General features: G+C 42.2%; 1 protein-coding gene across 1 annotated transcript in view; it reads right to left on the bottom strand.

Annotated features, from left to right (window-relative positions):
• The window catches only part of iglon5 (IgLON family member 5), a 298544-nt gene extending 284958 nt beyond the window's left edge, over positions 1-13586 (bottom strand). Inside the window, exon 1 of the mRNA XM_055227545.1 lies at positions 13437-13586. Within this exon, the coding sequence (XP_055083520.1) occupies positions 13437-13500 (64 nt within the window). The 5' untranslated portion in view covers positions 13501-13586. The remainder of the gene's footprint in view (positions 1-13436) is intronic.
• Between the last annotated feature and the right edge of the window lie 7603 nt (positions 13587-21189).

The following is a 21189-nucleotide window of genomic DNA, read 5'->3' as shown; positions in this document are numbered from 1 at the left end:
CCAAATATCTGCAAAATTTTCAATATCTGACCAATACCGATATCTGGGTAGATTCTCCTATATATCACCAATAACAGATATATCATCCCTGTAATATTGATAGTAGTTTTGGGGGATTATCCTGCTTTGGGGTTATTGTGTCAGTGGCATACATTTGTCTTACGGTCCAGTGCATCGTCTATATTTTCTTCTGCAAGATATCGTGCTTCAACTTTTACTATGAGGCCACGTCTGAATGCCTACTACTGAAACAACTCAAACATTACAGATCGAAAGTAATGGAAATTCTTAGCAAAACTATTCAAACCATGATCAAAATCCTACACTCAAATCATTTTAACTTTTGTAGATTTTCATTTTTGCAGCAGCTAGAGCACAGTTCCAACTAGCACACCCCACTTCACTATCGAGCCCGGCTGGTGATACGAAGGTGCCTCCAATCTTGTAAGGCAGTGTGGAGGAGTGATTGGATATTGATGCGAGCAGTGCAAAGATTCTCCATCCAATTCGGATTCAACTGGAAAAAGGGATCCCGCCTGCTGTGTTGGGAGGCTAGCTAGTCCGACGCACGTCCGTCTATAAGGCCAGAGAGCATACATTATGAAAGATTACATGACTTTTAAAAGGGCAATGTCCGCCACGGCATAAATCATTCAACAGCGGGGATATCTAAAGACTCAGCACTCATCAAAGTAGTGTGAATGCGGTTGGCTAGGCGGACGAGAAAATAACGCGGTCATTACATAAACATATCTGGGAAACCGCTAAGATATCAGATAGGTTTCAAATGGAGACAAGGCTTTTTTAATGTAAGCATGCATAGATTTCTTCGCAACCGACTCCCAGTGGTGTGTGTTAAGAGTACAAAGAACTGCGGTTACGGTTAAGGGGGTGTCTGAAGGAAAAATGCATATTCCTGGGAGATTTGCGTTTTTCCATTGATAATACAGCACAACAGCAGATGGGAATGGCAGAGTTTTAGAAGGCTGTCAGAGGTTGTCAAACGTTCTGCCATTAAAAGAGTGAAATAAAATGTACACAAAGTAGTAGGCTGCCTAATAATACTTTGACACATAATTTTGAGTGGGGCAATTCTTTATGAGCGTTCTCTGTAGTTATTATTATATCATTACACAATACAATTTTATGGTTTCTGACTGAACAGTACGGCTGTGCAATTAATCAGATTTTAATCAAGATTCAGTCATTTCTAACTGTCATTACTTGGGTCTTTTTAATCAAGAGGTCTACGCCCAATCCTCCGTCAGTAAAAGCGTTTGGTTTGGAGCAGAGTTCAGGTTTCAAAGGAAGAGATTTTACTATTTTTTGTGTAAAATGACAATGATTAAAAGTCTTTATCGTTTAAGATCGGAAAGCGTCATATTGTCTAGCCCTACTGACAGTGTTCTGAATGGAATCGACTTTTATTTGACTGAAATGGGAGTGAAGAGCGGAGAGGACATTCAGCCGTTCCTAGGGCTGGTACATACGCTGCAGTTTTGACCACTCAAATGGCAAATAATCAAATTTTCACAGCGCTTTTCTACCTTCAAGGAAGTCAAAGTACATTGCATCAAGGAACCACTCGCCCATTCACACATAAGGTTTAGGTGTCTAGCCCAAGGACACAACAGCAGTATTCACCTATGGGATATATTTACTTATGATTTTGTCTGTTCTGTATTGACTTTCACAGTGTAGCTATGAGATCCAGGCAAACGGGCAGAAAGAACATCTATCCTTAATATAATTCTATCTCTGGTTACTCCCTACACTTGACTGTCACGCCGTCGCATTTTCCACAGCAAATATTCACACGGAGAAGAGGCGATGCTTTTATCTTTACACTCTCAGACACACGTAGCCGAATACATTTTAGCTCTGCACAATGGCACGTCGTTCGGATCTAAAAAGGTCCTTCTTTTCTGCTACAAAAACACCATTAGTCTATTCAGGGGGCTCCTACTTGGCGTGCAGAGCCACAGGCGGCTCCGTGGGTGTGCTTCGTTCCCGGCCCCTGGCGTAGCATCAGGACCCTTCCTCATCTCATTTATTCTCCCTTTCACCAAACGCATCTCCAAAGCGTTAATATAAAAGGAGCATGGCCACTCATACATACAGTAAATATGCATGAGGACACTGGCACAAATGCTGTCCGCAATTAATCACAACCGGATTCATGTATGAGACTTGACACTCAGAGGCTGCAGAGAATAAAGAATAAAATCATGTGGAATTAAACCATTAACCCTTCGACTCCGAGAACCGGTGTTATGACAGTAACGGGCAGAATGCACAAAAGAGAGTAATACTATTATGCATTCAGCAGCCGCGTGTCATTGAGAGATCAGAGAGGTTTAGAACTGGGTATTTTTTGTAATGAGTTTACGGCAGAGGAACATGGGGTAAAACTAGGATTAGGTGCTGGAAAAATGGGAAAAACAGAACTAGTTCATTTTAAACGGTTTACCTTATGCATTCCTAGTATTCTAATTAGCATATTCATTTTTAGCAGCGCTTCTCACAACTCGCAGAGACCAGAGCGGAGTTTTGCCATCACGGTAAAGCTAACAATTAGCATGTTAACACGTACTTCCTGATTATTGGACGATAAAAAACTGGATGGATGCAGCACGCAAGAGTTGCTCAAACAATATATTTGTACTGGGATCAAGACAAATTTTGCTTAAATACATGGAAAGAAAGCAGGCACAGGATCTTTAAACTACAACTGACACTATAACTAAGGCTGCATTCAAATCTGGACTCACCTGTATTAAGCTGGGACTAAACCCGGAACTAAATCAGGACTAGAAGAGGACCAAACCAAGTGTACATCTATAAAATCAAGACTAAAACAAGAGACGTGTAAATGCAACATAGAAATCACTAAAACCGTTTCAATATATAGGAAAAAACAGGACTAAACCATAAACCATCTAAATCAGGGGTGTCCAAACTTTTCTCAATAATGGCCACATATAAAAACATAGACAAAGCTGAGGGCCAATTGAGGGCCATAGACTGGTGACCACAAATACAGTGAATACTTCAAATCTGCATTACTTACACGTTAGACTTAAGCACTAGACTTTTATTCATGCTTACATCCTCAATGGGCCACATTAAATATTTAAGTAAGTGGGCAGTAAGTGGATTTTCAGAAATGTACAGTAAAAAGTACAGTTTAAGGTAATATGAGCCAATTCACCTGGAAGCTTGAGGGTCAAGAAAAATTGGTCTGAAGGCCACATTTGGCCCCCGGGCCACAGTTTGGGCATGCCTGGTGTAAATCAAAATTAAATCAGGACTAAACCCAATCAAAACTACATATAAACCAGAACTAAACAAGGTCCATAGCAAAACCATGAAAAATCCAGATCTATAACAGGACATTACTACTGAAATGGCGATCAACATTATCAGTGCATTATAAGTGGAAGAGACATGAGAGGGTGTCTTGGTTTACAGATGCAAAAAGGTCGATGCAGAAGGCTCCCAAGGTTATATGGATGCAGATGTTAATGATTATCCATTTGTAGGTTAATTGCTGTTAAAATCTAGTCAATTAAAAATGCATTATACCACGATGTATACATTTTTCATGAAGACACCCCCATAGCGAAACATGCACTCTATTACCCCCCACTTATGGAGAAAATGTTTAGAACTTTCCAAAACTGCATAAATGTAATTGTTAGAATCAGATCATGGACATTTAAAGGTAATGTAACTTTTCATCACCTTGGAAATGTTAGTGCTTTGTCTGGAAGGTTCAACAGTACAGCATTAAATGTATATATCTCCAGTGAGACCAGGAAGTGACGTGACCAGGCCAGGTTACAGTTCAGATCTGTGGAAAGGGGTGTTTTTAAAAACACTTTTAACTGAATAAATGCAGGTAATGTACGTTTAAAGCCATAAGGAGGAATATTCCAGCCTAAGCAATATCATCTCCATGGTGACAAGCAGGCAACGCACCCATTTCCAGAAAAGTTACATAGTGTAGCTTTTAAAAATATTGCTTTTCATTGTGGCTCAGAAGTGAGACTAGCTGAGAACACTGGTCTTGATGTTTTTCAGTTTTTTTATATGTGCTCCTCTAAACTGCAATAGTCTGACCATAAATTACATCACTTTTCTGTAATTTTGTTTGAATAAAATGTGCTAATTTGTCCAAGGAAAAAAATGCACACTATTTTCCATTAACCACCATGTTGGCTTATGCCCCAGCTTGGTAACGCTGGCCAAGATCCTGGCTCAAGATCTGGAGATGCTCTTTACAGCTGAATTAAATAATGGGTCAAATGACAAGACAAAAAGTGAATTTTGCCCAAAGAGAAAGTAAAATATTTAAACACAAATACTACACAAACAGCAGATAGTTATGATTTTCAGGTTCCATCTCCGTACTACACTGGAGCTCCATACATTAAACACCTACAACTGTAGTTCAAAAGGTCACCAGATGGAACAGCCACGCTCATCTGCTTTGGAGCGGGGACAAGCGGAAGAGTCTGGAGCCCAACAAAGGCGCGAGCAGGTGGGGTCCCCCAATTGCCCGCCCACCCTCCTTCCTGTTCCAGCACCATACGGAGGCCAAGTGGGGTCAATGCACACCGCACATGCTCAGTAGTGCCAGTACATGCTCCCTGGTAGGACTGAACAACTGGGAAAAATATCAAATAGAGATTTTTCCGATTAGCATTACAATTGTGATTAGATTGGTAGTTTGTTTTAAGTTCAAAGTTCACATTTTAAACATGTCCAGAAAATTTGACAAAAAAAAAAAAAAAACTAAAACATGAGCTAAAATAACACAATTTTTGGTCCACACTGCACTTTTTGAAAATTGATGCCGCGGCCTTAAAATGTACATACGCCAATTATGATCAATATTTGGATAACAGCATCGAGAGCCACGTTTGAACTGAGTTGGTATCGATATATCAACAGCTCAGTACCAATATTAAATGGGATCTGACTCGGGTTAGCAGGTTTTACGCAGAATATGACGGGATATTTTGTTTTGTGGAGGAAATGATGTAACTTCAAGATAGGCCAATTGCGTCCATTCAAACTCTGATTTCGATTCAATCACGTTTCATCTCGTAACCGTCTACTCCCTGACCCCTCCCTCTTTCTGATAGCCCATCCACACTCCACATGCACACTCCCCTGTATCACCAGCCTCGGCTTTTGGAATATTGAAGAATTTTAGGTGCCAGAACCAACAGATGCCTTGGTACGATTTTGGAGGGTCCTCTGTGTTTTCCCCCCCATCTCCCTTTGAAATCCATGGTCTGTGTGCGCTGTTGTTCCAATGTTTGGACTTGGAAATGCTTGGCTAGTTGAGCAGGTTGTGTTTATCTGCAACTGTTGGACTCAGCGGGCCTTGGATGCGATCTCAAGAGCCCTGGGGACAAAGGCTGGAGGTTTGACCGGCTTTTGAGAGGGACGCCACGTTTTTCCACTCGGATGGGTCTGCTCGATATATCATGGATTTATTAGCCATTCAATACTAAACTGTTGTGTTGCTAGTAAGTTGAAATGTTTTTTTCAGTTTGGCTACAAGCTTAGCGTGAAATTATATCATTCATAGTTCATTATTTCACATCTTGTTCATTAGAAAGCGTAAAATTGGTCTTAAATGGATTAGCAATAGAAACAGGTCCATTTACGTCATGTTTAAAATTGCAGAACTGAGAAGCCCCGCCTTTTCCTGGAAGCATTTCACCGTGTCAAGGGGATAGGTGAAAACGTCAATTTTCAGAGCACTCAAAATTGGCAAAATAATTTATGATTATTTGGTTTTAATCTCATCTATTAACTGCAGTGTTCTATTCAAATGAAGAGGTCATCAATTGAAAACCCATTCAAGTCTTAATTGGACTGAACGACTCGCTTCTTTGGTGACAGATTCCCTACTAAGCATAAAGAAACTACAAACAAGGCTTGAATAAAAACAGGAGTAGACCATGACTAAAGCAAAACTGAAAACCTGAGGGGCCTTGGTATTTCAAACTTTCTGTGTACTACTCTGATGTGCTCGGAGGAGAGAAGAAAGGGCCCCTCTGAGTGAACTTCTCACCCCTTTTTTGCTGTTTTCTCTGCTCAGAAAAAGGTAATATTGGCTGAAGCAGCAACTGTAAATTCACAATCAAAATTACCAAGACTAAATCAGCAACTCTGCAGGATATAATTCATTCTAAAAAAGCAGAACTGTTTTGCTTTGATATGGAATTGGGTCCTTCGTTTCTCTGGCGAATCTTCCATCAAAATTCAGTTCATGTTCAGTTCTTTTCAAACTCGATTTCAATACTAAGGAATAGACTCGATACTCAATACTGATTCCGATACCAGCATAACCAAAAAACAATAGAATAATTGTCATTTTCAACATTATATCGCAGTTCTTTCATTTATAGTACCACATGGCCTTATATCTGTGCACTGCCTCAGTCGTCCAGGTCGGTTTTATAGTGTCCCATGGGTGTTACGGCTCCCGTGGCTCGGCTTGTGTGCCCGCAACAAAGGAAGGGGGAAGACAACTGAAAATGTGTTAAGCTCTCTGCACATTTATTCCACAATTTACAATAAATACGTGCAAATTATGCTAAAAAACATGGCACAACAGAGGCCATGGCAATGAGCGTATATCAGTCTATACTTGTTCTAATACAGCTCAAGATCATTCAGGAAAGGTTGATTTCTGTCCTGTGAATGTGACTTTCTTTTAGTATCGATACTTGCTTTAATGAGTATCTAGTTGCACTACTAGTTTTAGCACTGATATCTGATTTCCAATACTTACACTCATACTCTTATACTTATACTCGACATCCCTATGTGAGACTAAACAGTAACCTTGCACTTTCAAATTAAATCATCACACACGATTATTATGCGTCTTGCTGGTCATCATTACATCATTTAAAGGAGTTTTTTCCAACATTTTGACTCTCCTTTCCATCATTTTTCCATCTGTGTTGCCGTTGTCGGGAAGCATCCACAGTGTCTTAAAGTGAATGGCCTCTTGGCACAAAGTGGAGCTAAGTAAAGACAGGCTTTCACAGATCAAGCCTGGCTCTGACGTGTGATTGGCACAGACAGGTGTTGTGCAGGGAAACAGAAATGAGCTTTCTGAAAGTGAGGCTCAGCAAACAGAAATTCCTCCACGAACTCGATATTTTTTTTTTTAGATAGAAAGTTTAAAAAATGTTTCTTTGCTGCAGAAGGATTCGGTGTGCGGGGTCTGCCTTTGTAGAGGCGCATTATGCATGACAACAAAACAGCGGCAACCAAAATAGACATGTTTGAAGGAATAAGAAGCGGAACTAACCAAAAGTCAATTTTTAAGTTTTTTTTTTTTCTTTTTCAGATCAAACTTTGTCACAATTGTAGTAAAAGTTGTAATTTCCAAAAATATTATTTGTATTTTATTATGAGTCCAGCGTGGATAAGGTTTTTCTTTGCTTTCACGTGTGCTATCTCCAAATTTAATCTGTCATAAATCAATTCACTGAAATGTCATGTTTTGTTTTTTTTTCTTTTTTTGTTTGTTTGTTTTTTTTACTTGAAGCAAAACTGCCAACTCAAATGGTACTAATGTGTTAAAATAAGTGTCTGATGTGTCATTTCCCAAGTAATTTTAATTATAAAGCTATGAACTTAAGAAATAGGATCAAGATAAACTTAACACACTGACACCATGATATGAAAATACATGTATAGCTTGTGGAATTGTAACCACTTTAAACCACTAGAGGCAGCACACACTCAGTTTTTTGGAATGCTTTTGCTTTTTTGCATTAAAGTTGCTCAAAAAGGACTAGAGAATGCTATTTCAACACAATGTACACTGTTTAGTTGCGAAGAAAACACCTTTTTTCATTCAATGTTTATTTCATAACTATTTACATTGCAGGTTCTAATCGAAGGCACCAAAACGATGAATGAACACAAATGGACTATAGTAAACAAAAATAACTCAAAACATGTTATATTCTAGATTCTTCAAAATAGCCATCCTTTGATTTGATCCCTGCTTTGCACACTCCTGGCTTTCTACTAATGAACGCTGACAAGGCACTGCTGTGAAGTGAAACCCATTTCAGTGTGAATTCATCGTGCAGCTCACTGAGAGAAGGCCGAGGGTTTGCAGCGCTGTCAACAAAGCGAAGGCTGGCTACTTTAATTTGAATCTAAAGTATAAAATGTGCGTTACTTAACTTTTTATAAAATTTACCACATAATTCCATACATCATATAGCTTCATATAGGGATGACAGTAGCGCAGTTGGTAAAGCGTTTGTCCAGGTCCTACAGGTGAATCCTACATACGAATGCTGCCATTGTGTCCTTGGGCAAGACACTTAACCCACCTCGCCCCCAGTATTTGTGTACACTGGTGTATAAATATGCATGTGAATGGGTGAGTGGTTCCTTGATGTAAAGTACTTTGAGTGACTTGAAGGTGGAAAAGCGCTATATGTATATAAACGTGACCATATATTTGATGTCAGTGTGTATCCACAAACCCAAAAAAGCAGCGATTAAGAGGCGTGTCCAATCGCTAGCGTAGTAAATAAGGTGCAATGTTGTGCCCTTGAGCAATCGCGCAGCATTGTTCGCCGTACGAAGCCGAGCGTGACCAGAGGTTGCTCCACAGCCTGCATCTGCCAGTGGTTAACCTCTCGTCTTATTGCACTGACACATCAATTATTGTTATTAAGGGCTGTAGTAATTTATTTATATAGAGATTTCCCATGGGGCGCAGGCCGGACTAAATGAGCCAGGTGTGGGGAGTACTCTGTGTGGAGACTTGTGTGTGAAATGATAGCTGCTCTGGGGAAGGGATGCTCAAGAATAGGCAAGGTTGCAGCGTCGAATACAGCAGTTACTCTAAGACAGGCCTGGAAGTGCGATCGCTTAAATATAGACGATAAAAGATAATATTGAAACCAAAACACGACACAGAAATATCGCCAAACATGAACAATATTATTTAAAAAATGAGCTGCAATAAACAAATAACAGAATGCAAGACTTACGTAGTTAGTTTGGATCTATAAAGAGTCATAGAAGTTCATACTCCAACTTTGTACAGCTCAAATCTTATAGTGCAGAAAAAACAAGAAAAAAACAAAACAAAAACACAATGAATACTGACCCCCAAAAAGTACTGTTCCATCTGTTATGTACTGAACTATATGTGAATATATTATTTATTGTGACAGGCCTATTCTAAGGTCATTTATGCATCATTTTGTAAACAACGAAAGACCAATAATAAAAGCACCGGTTGCCTCCACTACTCCATCCCCTTTCTCAGTAAATGTGTTTGATCATGCTTCTTCAATCAATCAAAGTTAAAGGCGAACTATGTGACTTTTCTGCTGTGGGGTTCACCAACTGCTTGAAGATGTTTTTTGTTTTCCTGGGAAACTTACACATTATAGCACATATAGTGTCTATTTAGCATTTATTCAACTGCAGGTGTTTTATTACTCAAAAACATACATTCTGACTAGGGTTATCAAAAGTATCGAAAATCAGATACTAATTGGTGCTAAAACTAGTGTTGAAACTAGATACTCATTTGAGCGAATATTGATACTATAAAAGTCACATTCACAGGACAAAAATGAACCTAGAATTAGAATAATCTTGTGCCATATTAGAACAAGTGTAAGACCATAAATACACACATGGACCACTATGGAACCTACATGGACGATTAAGGGATTGCACAGATATAAGGCCACATGGGAATATACAAGAAAGTACTAGGATTTAATGTTGAAAATCACATTCTATTGTCTAAATAAAAAGGGTTATATGGTTGTGGTATCGGAATCAAAGTCAGTATCGAGTCTATTCCTTAGTATAGCAATCGAATTCGAAATTTTAGTATTGTGACGACACTACTTCTGGCTGAGCGGACTCATCTCTCCACAGAACTGACCTGTTACTTGGCCTCGTCTCCATGGAAATAGAAAAGTTTAATGCCATAGTGAAACCTGTGAAGAATACACCACCAGCAAAGTTGGTAGATAGTGCACCTAAAAACAATTCTGGAAAAAATACGTCACTCTCCTCCACCCCGTGCACAGAACCTCCTCAGTCTTTTCTCCTTCCCTCCCAACTCTTCCAGGTCTAATTTTAGTTTAGTTTTTTTTATGTTTTTCGAAGAATACATTTGTGTAAAGTCAAAAACAGTAACTTTCCAATGATTTTTTGGCGGGGAAGTCGAAAATAACAAATTTTCAGGCCTTTTAAAGGGAAAATCATTCTGACAGCTAACAATGGCTTATCGTGCACAATGCCACCCACAACCATATTGACAAAATGCACTATTATCTATTCAGAGAAGTTTTCAGATTACCACAAGAAATGTTCTGAGTTGTCATGTTACATAAATGCGCTCCGTGGCTACAAACAAGAAGTCTGATACGACTACAGAGGTGCAAAATGTCTCGTAGGCTTTCAGAATCTGTAGTGGAAAAGAGCAAAATAGATTGGGATAATTAAAGCGGGACTAAACGTGTTAACCCACAACCACAGTCCAAGCGACCTGTTAATCTGGGCAGTGTCTGGTGGACTAAAGGGGAGAGGGAGGAGGGGTGTGGTCTGGAGGACTAAAGGGGGAAAAAAGGCGGGGTCTCGAGGACTAAAAGGGAGAGTGAGGGAGATGGAGGGGTGGGGTCTGAAAGACTAAAAGGGAGAGTGAGGGAGATGGAGGAGTAGGGTCTGGAGGACTAAAAGGGAGAGTGAGGGAGATGGAGGAGTGGGGTCTAGAGGACTAAAAGGGAGAGTGCGGGAGATGGAGGGGTGGGGTCTGGGGGACTAAAAGGGAGAGTGAGGGAGATGGAGGAGTGGGGTCTGGAGGACTAAAAGGGAGAGTGCGGGAGATGGAGCAGTGGGGTCTAGAGGACTAAAAGGGAGAGTGAGGGAGATGGAGGAGTGGCATCTAGAGGACTAAAAGGGAGAGTGAGGGAGATGGAGGAGTGGCATCTAGAGGACTAAAAGGGAGAGTGAGGGAGATGGAGGAGTGCGGTCTAGAGGACTAAAAGGGAGAGTGAGGGAGATGGAGGGGTGGGGTCTGGGGGACTAAAAGGGAGAGTGAGGGAGATGGAGGAGTGGGGTCTAGAGGACTAAAAGGGAGAGTGAGGGAGATGGAGGAGTGGGGTCTAGAGGACTAAAAGGGCGAGTGAGGGAGATGGAGAAGTGGGGTCTGGAGGACTAAAAGGGAGAGTGAGGGAGATGGAGGAGTGGCATCTAGAGGACTAAAAGGGAGAGTGAGGGAGATGGAGGAGTGGCATCTAGAGGACTAAAAGGGAGAGTGAGGGAGATGGAGAAGTGGCATCTAGAGGACTAAAAGGGAGAGTGAGGGAGATGGAGGAGTGCGGTCTAGAGGACTAAAAGGGAGAGTGAGGGAGATGGAGGAGGTCTGGGGGACTAAAAGGGAGAGTGAGGGAGATGGAGGAGTGGGGTCTAGAGGACTAAAAGGGAGAGTGAGGGAGATGGAGGAGTGGGGTCTAGAGGACTAAAAGGGAGAGTGAGGGAGATGGAGAAGTGGGGTCTAAAAGACTAAAAGGGAGAGTGAGGGAGATGGAGGAGTGCGGTATAGAGGACTAAAAGGGAAGGTTGAAGGGGAAAAAAGAGGCAGGGTCAGGACCAAAGTGGACAGACAGAGGAGGAGGGGTGGGGCCTGGATAACTAAGGAGTAGCGTGAGAGGGGAGGAGCGGCTGGATCTAGAGGACCAAAAGGGAGAGTGAGGGAGATGGAGAAGTATAGTCTGGAGGAGTAAAAGGGAGATGGAGGAGTGAGGTCTGGAGGACTAAAAGGGAGAGTGAGGGAAATGGAGGAGTAGGGTCAGGAGGAGTAAAAGGGAGATGGAGGAGTGGGGTCTGGATGACTAAAAAGGAGAGTGAGAGAAATGGAGGAGTGGGATTTGGAGGACTAAAGGGGAGATTGAAGGGAAAAAGAGGGGCAGGGTCAGGACCAAAGAGGACAGTGGGGGGGAGAACAGTCATTGGGACAAACAGAAGAGTGAGAGAGGAGGAGGAAGGGTGAAGTCTGGAGGACTAAAGAGTAGCGTGAGAGGGGAGGAGGAGCCGGATCTGGAGGACCAAAAGGAAGAGCAAGGGAGGAGTAGGGGCGGGGTCTGGAGTACTAAAGGAGAAAATGAAAGGAATGGGTTGGAGGGGAGGGATTTGGCCCAAAAAGAAACAACTTGACTCCAACCCTGCAGGGACAGAGCTGGAAATTTTGCATTAAAAAGCAAAAAGGTAGATTTTGCGTTTAGTTCCTCTTTAAATGATATCCACAAGAAATGAATATGAGAAGCAACAATTACTCAGAATCAACATTGGGCTGGATGCGTTGCGTGGCCGTATATGATTATTAGATGAGATGCAGATCCAGTGATAATGCACAGTCATTACACGTCATACAAAATGTCATTAGTGCGGAATACAGTAAACAACTAACAACATTACAAATAAAACCCATCTAGATACTGGTTGGATTCTGACAATTTACTGACATTGTAATTACCCTGCACATTAACAAACACGCATAAATTGCAGAACAAACAAGGGTGAGGGAGCTGCCAATCACACTGTCAATCACCCACCACATTGCACACTGATATTAGTTAATTGACTTGAAAATCCCCATTGAAGTTTAGGCGTTAATGACTTATTTATAGAGAGAGCAATGATTATGAATATTAGTTAAGATATTGGGAGTCAACTCTATAGTAACCCACTGCCTCTATGTCTCTTGCTCTCTCAGTTTTGTCACTTATGCATAATGTAAAACGTGGAGTGTCTTGCCTACTGATCCGCTGCGTGTTTGACCCCACGGCTCTCTCCTTTAACCACCCACCCGTCCACCCATCCATCCATCCCATCCATCCTTTAACCATCCACGTCCTCATATACCGTCTCCTATACTCGACCTTGGCTTAGAAGAGGCACCCACAACAAAACACTCCACCACTCTCCATCCACTCTCTCTCTGATCTGCGCATCACACCGCCTGCATCCGTGACACACTTGCTATTTTTTCTTTTTTTGCAATTTCCTCCCTGGCACTGCGTCGTGTGCGTGGGATAGGGCACCATTCATGTCACGTAAAGGAATGTCCACAAACACATATCAACATGCAAGCGCCGAAGCACGAGGCTGGCTGCTGAGAAATACGCATAGACGTGCCACTTTATCTTGTGCGTCTGTGTTTTTATTTTTTTATTTTGTGTTTTTTTTTGTGTGTGAGTGTGTGTGTGTGTGTGTGTGTGTGTGTGTTTTTATCCACAGCGGACACGCGTGGCAGTAATCCAAGCATCCACAACTAGTAACAGCCTCGCGGTCGTTATTAGTATGCATCCCAAGCCGCGCGCAAAGCTATAGTACATCCAGGAACTTACCTTTGCAGAGTAGCACCAGGAGGAGAGCCAGAGCCAAAGCGTTCCGCAGCACACAGCAGCCCATAGTGGAGTTCTGATCTGATCTGATCGATCCTTCCCGTGTCGCGTAACCAGATGCCCTGATATTCCTTGCCTTGTTTTATTTTTCACAAAGCCGAGGGGGGGGAACCTCTGCAGAGCCAAACGATGCACCGAACTGAACGTGAGGAGCAATAGTCCAAACTTCTACATACACAACTGGGACAAAAACATCCAATCCACGTGACTTTTCCAGGCGACGAGTCTCGTTGGAACGCGTAAAAGGGTAGTTGTCTTGTGTATTTACGCGTAAGCAAAAATGGTATTCCAGTTATTACTTGTTGGAGAAACAGGGGATCTTGCCAAGTGATGCCAAAAAGAGTCGAAATGTGGGGTAGAAAGGATACAGCGCGCAGTTGATAGTCTCCGGAGATGTGGACTCGCAGAGAGCCGAATGGAGAGTGTGCGTTCTGGGCAGTCGCGAGAGTCCACTCCAAGCGTAATTAGCCCGTAGCCGTGCGTCTGTGTTGGTATGCACGCAGAGGAGAGCGGAGGGGAGGAAGGCAGCACCAGGCAGGCAGGCAGGCAGCAGCAGCAACACACTCTGCGATGCTCACGAGAACAAGCGCATTGATTGACAGTTCAAGGAGAGCCCCGTTCTTCCAATCAGCGGACCCGAGGAGGAGGAGAAGAAGAGGAGTGAGGGGGGGAAGGAGAGGGAGTCGAAGGGGTCCGAATCAGAGGTGCGCGGTGGGCGGGCCGGTGCGAACCAATACAGCCGGGCGCGCTCATAACCAAATGTGATTTATGGTGAGTTCGGGGCTGCCGCAGTGTTCAGAGATGACGGTCTGGAAAGGGGGGACACCGGGAGCTGCGCAGCGGGACAGCGGAGGAGTCAGGGGAGAGCTAAGTGCGGGAGCAGTGTTACACAATCATATGTTAGGATATAAGAGCAATGAGAGGACTGCAAGAGATGGATTTGTGGTTTTTGGAGGGAGCGAAAGAAGTAGAGGTGCTCAGGGATCAGGGATGCTGGCACAGTTTTCACAAATCTGTTGCATTCTCTGTGTTTTTATGGGTGTTTTATTCAACAACACTGTGTCAAACCATCCCAAGTAAGTCACATAACGTACAGTAATACAGATACAGATGAATACACGCATAACAGATTTGATTACAGTATAACAGACATTTGACAAAGACATTGGCATTATGGTCTTTTGAATTCATCCAATTACAGACTAATAAGCCCTCAAGTTAGGCTATAACAGGATAAACGAAACCATCCCAGGCGTATTACCATCTCAATCAGCGGTTCTCAAACTTTTCACACCATGCACTACCTAAAATACTGATTGGGTGTCCGAGTACCACCAGTTCTAAATCCATACTTGATCAAGCCTAAATTAGGACTAAACCTGGTCTCAAATAAGACTACACAATGTCTAAAATCAGACAAAACCATATAAAGTAGTTGAAAAATAATTATAATCTCAATTAAAGAGCCTATACCCAATTTTCTAAGTAAAATCTGTTTTGCCCCACCACAGATATCTTATAAAAAAAAGCAGCTCTTATGGTGAAAAAGAGACTAATGTCTGCTATTTGGTATGGATTGTTTTATTTATTTATTTATTTTAATTAGGACAGTGCATATTAATCAACATGTCAACAAACAGCATCAATGTAAATATGCCGGAATTAGCACAATAGCTACTTTACACCCGTTGTCCTAAGGCAGGTCAAAAACAGAAAATTTAAAGAAACACAGACAAACCAAAAGTGCACATAGACATGACAACAAGTGAACCACAATAGACCATATTCTTCTACAGGAAACAGAAAGTGCACAGATAACATGCTAGTCGTGGTTTACTGCAATGGTAAACTTTGCTTTGGCTTCTGAAAGTTGTGAAAAGCACTTTAAAAACTCTTTGCGGTGAATAATTGGGAGGCTCGGAATGCATAATGTAAGTGAGGAATAAATCTGGACCGCTGCAAACGGTTTAAAATGAAGTCGTTTTTTTCCAGACAATACATATCAGGTACGGCGGCTTCAATAGATTTGTCTGTAGATAAAAAATGAGAAACACTCTAATTAACCCACATTCACTTTCATATTAATATGTAAAAACAGCAGGAGCAAACCTTAGCCTTTTATGAAAAAATCCTTTGTGACAAGTTCTTGGTAGTGTCGGTCATGAGACAACACAAGCATTACATCATGACGGCCCTGCATCAGTCATCCAAGTGATTCATCAAGTGACACAAAATAGAGTAGTGAGGAGTAACAAGAGTAACAAGACAGCTTCTCTCTGCACACCTTTCATGTTACAAAATCATGTCACAAAAATGAAGGAGACCCCACAGTGCAAATGTCCCTGCTATGACGCTGCTGTGTCTTTCAGAGCTAAGTTTGACTGCCTCCTGATGACATGTGCACTGTAGACCAAGTAGCCAGTACACAGAGGGAGCACGGAGAAAGGCACATGTCTGTCTCTGTGTCATATGTTCATATTTTGTGCGTAAATGCAAATGTATCTCTCCTGTTATGAACCTGGTTCTTTATAGTTTGCTGTGTTCTTTTATAGTTTGTAGAGTGTATTTTCACCTTATCCAACTTATTCTCTATCTTGTAAAGTTTGTCAGTTTACCACTCGATCTGACATTAACCATGTGCTCTGCAGAATAATTATTCATGACGTCATGAATCTCTGGCGCCCCTGGTGGACTGCCCTTTTATTGTGCATTTTCATACCAATATATTCAGTCAACCCTTAGACCACGTTTCAACAGAGTGCACTGCATTCCTGAACATCTGGAAAACTTTGAGGTCAGCTACTCATTCCCATACTATCAGCCATCCACAATAAGGCGACTATCATCACCTCAGCTAGAATGTGTCATGCCACAAACTCCTGGTGGATGGTCCACTTCCTCTGACTCACCGGACTGTGGAGAACACTGAGGACAGGATGGTGGATTTAGAGGCGTGCTGGCAGGCCACCAGTCTGTAGATGAGAGGTGCACAGCCACAAAGTGCCCTCCCAGATACGACCAGTACAGCAGCTTTCCACTGCTAGAGAGAATGCGTCCTTCTCAGTGTCCAAGCCCAAATATTGAGGCAAGAGTTCTGCTACACCCTCCAGGACAGGACCCTCTCCTCCAGCCTCCACAGCTGCAGCTCCCGGCACAAGTACAACCTGTACCTCATGTATTACCCGTACTTCCCGTGTCTCCTGTGCTGTACTCTCCTTCCACAGTGACTCCAGCTTCAGCACCTGGGACAGCTCCGGTTCCTGCAGCAGTCCTCACAGCTCTGCATCCTACAGCGGCCACAGCTCAGTCATCAGAGCCTGAGCTCTGGCCACCACCTCCTCCTCCCCTTTTACCTCCTCTGTCTCTAGCAGGTTCTAGAGATGTGGCACAGGACACTCCCCAACCAACTGAATCCTGAAAAAGCCCTGCATCCTGTGCCGCATGAGGTCAGCACTCACTGTCAGCACATCATCCAGAAGGGTGTTTATGAACCAAGGCACTCACTCAGGCAGAGTGATGCTTAAAGTGGTCCCAGCCTGCCCTTGGCCTCCCAGGACAGCAGGTAGTCCGGTCCCTGTGAACCATCAGGCAGGAAACAGGAGGAGCTGCTGAGTTGAACCTGACTGACCAATCTTGTTCAGCAGAACACATGCAAAGAGCCTACGGACATCTAAGGGACATTTCATTGCCGACCTTTAGTAACATCAAACCCATGATCCTCATTGGGTCAGACAATCCTCACATGATCATGCCTTGGTGGTCCTGTCGCTGTGTGCACCGCCCTGGGATGGGCAGTGCAGCGACCAGGCAACCTCTTAAAATGCTCTTCTAGCGAGAGCAACTGTCTTCACTTGTCAGTTGTGCCCCCTGCAGAAGTGCAGCCACACTCACCGCAATTCTAATCCACCAAAGAGGCTACTCCACCTGTAGAAGACAAGGGTGTCCTGCAACAACTACATCAAACTGGAGTTAGGGTCACAGCAGATGGTGATGTCCCCTAAGTAAGCATGCTGCAGATGTCACATGTGGCAGATATCTTATTGGCTTTTACAAGTCCAGTGTTTGAACCTGTGGACCTACATTTCTCTATCAGCCTTAGAGTGAATGCACAGCCAAGTCTGCTGCACCTCCTCCCAGTCAGAACACACCTGTAACATGAGTTTCTCTGGTCACATTGTGACCGCTATGTCTGTAGCTCCAAACCTAGCTTAGTGCTCTCTTCCTGCACTCCATAGAGTGTAGGAGAAGAGCTTCCCTGCAGAGGCCACTGCAGGCAGGTAAAACACTAAATACGAACCACTGTCTGCTTTTTTTTCAATTTCTAATGACATGTCCATACTTCAGGCCCCACTTTAGTGCACTGTTTTAAAAAACGTATTACAATCACAGACTTCAGACTCTGAAAATCATTGGAGATCCCTCTCATTTGTTTAGCACACACTATGAGCTCCTGCTGTCTGAGAGGATATACATCTCTTTTGTAATGTCATGTCTGTATGTTAATGCTGCTGACCCCTGCTCTGAAACAAAATAAAACCTGACAGGGGGTCACATGCTTTAGTACAGAGAAAGGATATCAGAGCACCATAAGCCCATACAAGTATGTACCATAGCATACCATACTGGTGATTCACTTCAGAGAGGTGTACAGTATTTTAGAAACCAACTGGATTTCAGCAATGAAAGTGAGACACCAAACGAGGGACTCGTGTGAGGCTTATGCTGTTTTTCTGACTGGAGAATCGTCTTGAGAACTAAACACCAAATTATAAAAAACTACTTCGTTGCCATGTCCATTTTTTTTTAAATAATTAAGAATAAATCAGAATTACAATTGTTATCAGTAAAAGCTATATTTGATTTTAACATGTTTACCTCGCATCTGGGGACACATACATCATGTTTATGTTAAAAACAACATCTTACATACGAGGTAAATTTGTCCTCTGCATCCTTCAATACCACCGGGAGAACCTGTCAGCAGCTGTGAGTGCCGCAGTGCCCAGGGACCCGTCTCCATGATTTTGAGCTGGGCTTGGTCAGGTCTACCTTAGTAAAGATGCACTAATTTACAGTTCCACTTCCAGCTGATTATGTAAAAAGTGAAATGTCTGTAAAACACATCCTTAAAAGATTCCTACATATTGAGCATCCAGGTGGAATACTACACTAAATGAAAAGCAAGGCAGATTTCTCCCATAAACATCACCAGGGGAACTCCAGCACCGCAGATGTTACTCATTGATAAAAATAAGCAGTTAGTAAAAGACCTGTGCGGTTAAGAGAGGTGAGGTGGGGACAGGAGCGCTGCACACGGCACCATAGGATTCTAATGGGACGGAGCATAAAGTCATTTAGGGAGCCACTTTTATATTTATGTGCATCCACTAATGAGGCATTTGTAAACATACAAATCTGCCCCGAGTCTGCTGCAGAATACTGGAACATTTGGAGAAGGGAGGCTGGGAAAAAGCAGCGAAAACACATCGGAATGATCATTTTTACTGCCGTTGAGGATACACAAAAATGAGTAAGATAAACAGATGAAACAAGAGTAAATACTTTATTACACCAGATGCCCTTCCATTGTTACATTTCTCTCAGGGGTGACACAGCAACAATACACTTAACTTCGGCAAGGCTTCGAACCAACAACCCTCCAGGCAAAAGGCTAACTCAGGTTTATTATTTTGAACAGTGTTGTGTTAAAATCAAGTTAATTTACTGCAGTCTCCTGGTATTTGTCGTTATTATTACTTTATTATTTTACCAACTAGAAATCGACTGACGTGATTTTTCAGGCCGATGTCGACGCAGATTGTTTAGAACACAGAGCGACCGATGATTGATAAGCTCTGCCGATATTTTTGGGTCGATATATATGACCGATTTTTATCATTTTCCTCAAATTATGTAATTTAAACTAACTTCAAACTCACCCACAGCCCCTTTTTTTTACCACAAACCTTTAAGAGAGCTGTGTATCAGTTTTCTCTTAGTATTTAAGTGTTAATGAAAAGCTTTGCGTGTATATTAAAGGCAGTAAATCGACCAAAACAAAGTATCGGACTGTGCCGGAGATATAAGGTTGATATGTTTTAAAAGTCCAAATATAAAAGAATAAATAAAGAATAAACTGTAATTAGAGAGAGAGAGAAAAAACACTAACACAATTTTCTAGTCATTTTTACATTCCTTTACATATAATTTCAGATCTTTTGTTTACATTTAGTCTTCAAGGAACTGTATTTAGCTGATGTGTTTACGTTTTTTAAAAATAAAAACTACAATCACAAATCACAAAATCACAAAAGTGCATTGACACGTTTGCCTCTCATGGCTCATTCTGCTTTCTCCCTGGATAATTATCTTGAGAACCAAAACATTAAATTATAACAAACAACTTGCCCCTAATGTTTTTTTGTAATTTTTTTTGTTATTAATCAGCATTACAACCCGCTATATTTGATTTCAACATGTTACGTCATATCTGGGGACAGAGCTGGTTCATTAGGAATTGAAAATGCAAACCTTACCTTGTCCCATTGAGAGGAGGCCCTGGGGAAGACTCAGGACGCGCTGGAGGGATACTGACTCTCGGCTGGCCTGGGAACACCTTGGGGTCCCACTGGAGGAGCTGGAGGAAGTGTCTGGGCTGAGGGAAGTCTGGGAATCTCTGCTTAGACTGCTGCTCCTGCGACCTAAGCAACTGACATACAGTACCTTTAATTTTTTTTTTTTTTGGCAGTTTTTCAGTTCTAGCCCTTCTGTACTATTTTAAGATCTCGTCCATTGATGTATTGTCACTGCTTTCGTGTAATATCGCTCAAAATGAGGTGTTATTTCTATGATACAAAAGTTTCTCACCCGAATCTATCATAATGTGTCAATTGCTGATTCATACTATCTTTATTCATCTTTGGGCCGATGGGTGACAAGAGATTTATGGAGTGTAACCACAGACAGTGATGATGAATGTTGGGTATTTTCAGCTCGATCCCTATGAAATGAGCTACAACACAAAGTGAATGCAAACTTCAGCTGTACAGAGTGTGGATCATACAGGCCTGAGGAGAAGTCCTGGAGCACAGGCACAAAACACTGAGCGAGAGATTCAGGGTTAAGTGTGTCCTTCTGTGGGTTAGAAGATATGATGGCGAAGAAGAAGAAGAAGGTCAGGAAGAAGAAGACGAGGAAGAAGATGAAGGAGAAGAAGACAAGGAAGAAGAAGAAGATGAAGAGGAAGAAGATGAAGGAGAAGAAAAAGAAGACGAGGAAGAACACAAGGAAGAAGATGAAGAGGAAGAACATGAAGGAGAAGAAGACAAGGAAGAAGAAGATAAAGATGGAGAAGAAGAAGAAGATGAGGAAGAAGAAGATGAGGAAGAAGAAGACGAGGACGAAGATGAAGAAGGAGAAGAAGATGAGGAAGAAGAAGAAGATGAAGAGGAAGATGAAGAAGGAGAAGAAAAAGAAGACGAGGAAGAAGAACACAAGGAAGAAGATGAAGAGGAAGAACATGAAGGAGAAGAAGACAAGGAAGAAGAAGATAAAGATGGAGAAGAAGAAGAAGATGAGGAAGAAGATGAGGAAGAAGAAGATGAGGAAGAAGAAGATGAGGAAGAAGAAGACGAGGACGAAGATGAAGAAGAAGATGAAGAAGGAGAAGAAAAAGAAGACGAGGAAGAAGAACACA

The sequence above is a fragment of the Periophthalmus magnuspinnatus genome, chromosome 16 (genome assembly GCF_009829125.3).
Source record: "Periophthalmus magnuspinnatus isolate fPerMag1 chromosome 16, fPerMag1.2.pri, whole genome shotgun sequence".
In the NCBI taxonomy this organism is placed as follows: domain Eukaryota; kingdom Metazoa; phylum Chordata; class Actinopteri; order Gobiiformes; family Gobiidae; genus Periophthalmus; species Periophthalmus magnuspinnatus.
This window is presented reverse-complemented; position numbering and strand designations above follow the sequence as displayed.